General features: G+C 34.0%; 1 protein-coding gene across 1 annotated transcript in view; it reads right to left on the minus strand.

The window, feature by feature from the left end:
• mgat4a (alpha-1,3-mannosyl-glycoprotein 4-beta-N-acetylglucosaminyltransferase A) overlaps positions 1-4,280 on the minus strand; it is a 60,010-nt gene that overhangs the window by 11,170 nt on the left and 44,560 nt on the right. The window contains exons 8-9 of the mRNA XM_016232572.1: positions 3,517-3,592; positions 196-310 (exon numbers count right to left, since the gene is read on the minus strand). Coding sequence (XP_016088058.1) covers positions 196-310; positions 3,517-3,592 — 191 coding nt within the window. The remainder of the gene's footprint in view (positions 1-195; positions 311-3,516; positions 3,593-4,280) is intronic.

Consider the following 4,280-nt stretch of genomic DNA (forward strand, 5'->3'; position numbering starts at 1 on the left):
TATATATATATATATATATATATATGAAAAGAAAGTCTTAAAGAAAACTTAAATGAAAATTCTGTCATCATTTACTCGCCCTTATGTCTTTCTAAACCTGTTCTTTCTTCAGAGGGACACAGAGGGTGAATATTTATGCAGCTCAAATTATATAGACTAGATATTGATAAGATATTTAAAATATAGAAGTCACACCAATGAAGCCCAGCTGTGAAAACTCAAGGATCATCCAGTCCTCAGTGGCGAGTTGTAGAGCAAAGTTTTTCATGGTGGCAAAATAGTTGGGCTTGGCAACGATGTCATCCTCTAACTGTTAGAACAACAGGAAACAGTTATGAATCATACAGAACAGCTCATAAACCAGATCTGCTTTGACACAAGCTGCACCTACTAAAAAGATCACATCTAACTAACAATCAACCTGGAGAAAGAAGGAAAAAAAAAAAAAACTTCACACATTCGCTCTTGAAATCTCACAAAAGCACAGAAAAACACTAAGGCCCTGTCCCAAATTGCACCCTAAACACCTCGCTGTCTTCTTCTGAGTCCACAATTTCGTGACGTAATGCCGCTTTGACTGTCAGTTATTACATTATGAGTCGCTACAAAGTCTGCTGCGGAGCTCGCCTAGCGAGGGCTTCTGAAAGCTAAAATGACAAATGAGACACTCTACGGTCTCATGGACTTAACGGACACGTGCATGCGGTGGCCATTGTAAGTCCGCAAGACCGCAAATGCATGTGAAGTGTGCCATTTGGGACAGAGCCAAAGTTAAAGCATGTTGTCCTATAACCTTAAGTAACTTGAGTTCCAAAAATGAAAGCAATACCTTTCCCCTCTCCTAAGAGAGCACAGCGTGTATTGAGAGCACAAAGACATGGAGACACTAGAGAGATTTATTGGCACGGCAAAGAAAAAATGAAAGCCAAAAAAAAAAGGAATGAAAACATTCAGTACAGTCCAACACACAGACATGAAAGAAGCATGTGAGAATGAGAAAGTCATGAAAGTGGAATGACAAACATTACGGGATGCTTTTTTTGTCTTTGGAAAACATGGTTAACATTAGAAAGACTTAATACACACAAAACATACTATTGTTCAAAAGTTTGGGGTCAGTGCAATTTTTTAAATGCTTTTGAAAGAAGTCTTGTATGCTCACTATGGATGCATTTATTTGATACAATTTAAAATAAATTTCCTATTTTAATAAATGTTAAAAAGTAATTTATTCCTGTGATGGCAAAGCTGAATTTTCAGCATCATTACTCCAGTCTTCAGTGTCACATGATCCTTCAGAAATCATTCTATGATCTATCACTATCACTCTGTAAATCTTATTATCAGTGTTGATAAGAGTTTTTGCTGCTTAATTATTTGATAAATATAAAGTTCAAAAAATTTCTTTACTGTCACTTTTGATCATATTAGCACTTCACTGCTAGTATTAACTTCTTTCAAAATGTCTTTCAAAATGTCAAATCTTACTAATCCCAAACATTCGAAAGGTGGTGTAAATGTAATAAATTAAAATAAAGCTTTTCATTCAAGAACAACTGAATCAGCCTCTCTTCACAAGTATGATGTTAAATGACAAGTTAAAGACTCTCATGTGTGATATTGGATAAATATTTAACAATTTCAAACAAGTATAAATATAAAAACACATTTATTAAATTTATCTCATTCACATAATGCTCACTCCAACAGATTAGTTGAAAGGTGGACATTGGATAGTGAGCACTAAACATACAGCATTACAGCTGCTATCTTGCACACCGCAAAAATAACAGGTTGGCAGAGACTTCTGTTTGATATTTTTCATCATTTTATGCTTTTCATGTTTATTTGTTCAGCAGTGGGAAACAAATAAGAGATGTCAAGTTGAGTGTTATGCCGATTTAAATCTGTTGCGATCATGTACAGCTGCTCTAACCGTAGCAAATTCTTTCCCCTGATCATATTCCCAGCTGTAAAACCATTATCACTTCATAAAAACAGAAATCCCAAAACCACCAAGTCATGTTCCCATGACAACCGCTAAAGAGCCAAAGTGTGTCTTTAGGGTATATCCAGATACATGAGTTACCACGGCAACCCCTGAGCAGAGAGCTTTTGGGGTACTTTATGTCTGTCTGAACTGAAGAGCTTCCAGTGGGGATCTGGCACACTAGCTAGAAACCTACACTGAAATATGCACCGTCTGGGAAGCTGACTGTTAGCGGACAATTCAATCAAAAGATATTTCATTAACATTTTAAGTTTAACACTGGTCTCAACTGCTCAGCTTCATGTCTAAGTACGATATGCTGTCAATTAGCAAAGATAAGAGTTTTAATTCGACCTCCAGTCTGTGTAAGTAAATGAAACTGTAATATACTTAAATATAATATATGCTTATAATCATTTAAAATATGCAGCCATCACACTGTTTTGAAAATGCAACTATAAACAAAAATATGGCAAAGAAAATTACATGCCATTTTTTAAACTACTGGAAGTAAAAGTAAAGCTGGTTAACTTTAACTTAGTAACCGTGTGGGAATACCATAAAGGAAGATAATGAAACATCAGTAAAAATGTCAAAACTTTAAACTTTTTTTAATAAAATATTTATTAAACTAAGTGATGTAACAACAACACAGATTTCAGTGTTAGCATTTTAGTATTATTCAGTATTATTTATATACTATTCAGGGTTTTCTTTTCATTTAAGTGTTTTAAGTTTTTCATCCAATATTTATGTTATTTTATATCAGCTTTATTTCAATGAACAAAAATGATTTTATAATAGTTTCAAGTTTAACAATAACAAAATATACATGAAAATTAATGTATAAATAATTACACTTTTAAAATAATTTATAAATAAAATAATAACACAACACTAAAAACTACAGGCTTAAACACCATGAGTGAATTTAGGCATTATAAAGTACTGTATGAGATGTGCTGAAGATTACATTTATTGCTGTTATTAAATTATCAGTAATTAAAAAAATAATAACTTTAGGATTACGTAAGATAATGGCAAAATAATAATATATATTTAAAAGCAGGGGAACTAACATATACAATTAAATATTCAATCGAAGCCAATATTTCCAGTGTTAACTGCTACTGAAAATTAAAATAATAATTTATATCAACCAACAACCAATATGGTACCAATCTATTAGGCATCTCAATTATTGTCTGTGGTGATTCACAGCATGCCACAAATGCTGTTAAAAGACATTAAGTTGAAAATAGTTTAGACAATCAAACAGACAGTGTTACCGTTTCAGAGTTAAAATACTTTCTACAGTTTTTAGCTTGTTTATTGTGCAGAAACAGCTATAAGCAAACCATGCATAGGTTGCTTTACCCAAAGTGTAAACACTATGATGCTTTCAAAACATTGCTCTGTTGCTCTGAGTGTTTTGGGACCCTGTTTGAAAAGTCATTCGATTTTTCATTCTGATCAGTGACGCTAGTGGTGCAGACATTACACGCTTCACCTTTAAACTTGATTACCTGGACATAATAGACCCCTTTGTTCACGGCATACATCATTAGAAAGGAATAGTCCAAGTTCTGCTTGGTCCTCCATCTACAAAGAAACACAAATACATCACATCATACATTTGTTAAAAAAAGGGAGATGTCCAGCAGCCTAAAAGCCAAGGTTGAATGTAGAAGTTAACCTGTTGACGAGTCAGCTAACTGACCAGGAGTGAAATTCTAGATGTCAAGCGTATGACGAGTGTGACTGACAGTAACAGAAAACAGAAACATACATAGCCGAGAAGCTAAATAAAGGTAGGGTGAGGCTATAAACAAAAACACATCACTCACACATACTCAATATAACCTTTGTTATTCATTCGTCCTTTTCAGTAAGAGGTTCAGAAAAGAGAGATATAAATATTCAAAAAGGACAAAGAATATTAAATATGAGGGGCATCAAAGCCACTCATTTCCTTTGATCAAACTGAGTGGATGAAAAGTGGATGAGAGTAGAACTCTTGTCTGTTGTTATCTCATACTTTTAGATATGCTTTTATTTGTAAATGCTACGGCTTCTGTTAGCTTCTAATATACGGTTTTATCCTGATGAAAGCTTTAATACAGTACAGCAACCGCATGCGCGTCCATGTTTAGCCCTTCTCATAGCTATGTGAAAAATGTCTGTATACACATAAAATGTATAATTGGAACACAGTTCATTGTTGAAGCTGAGCTGATGAGCTGATGATTTGAGAGAGAGAGAGAGAGAGAGAGAGAGAGAGAGAGAGAGA

The sequence above is a fragment of the Sinocyclocheilus grahami genome, unplaced genomic scaffold, assembly GCF_001515645.1.
Source record: "Sinocyclocheilus grahami isolate Dianchi unplaced genomic scaffold, SAMN03320097.WGS_v1.1 scaffold413.1, whole genome shotgun sequence".
NCBI lineage: Eukaryota > Metazoa > Chordata > Actinopteri > Cypriniformes > Cyprinidae > Sinocyclocheilus > Sinocyclocheilus grahami.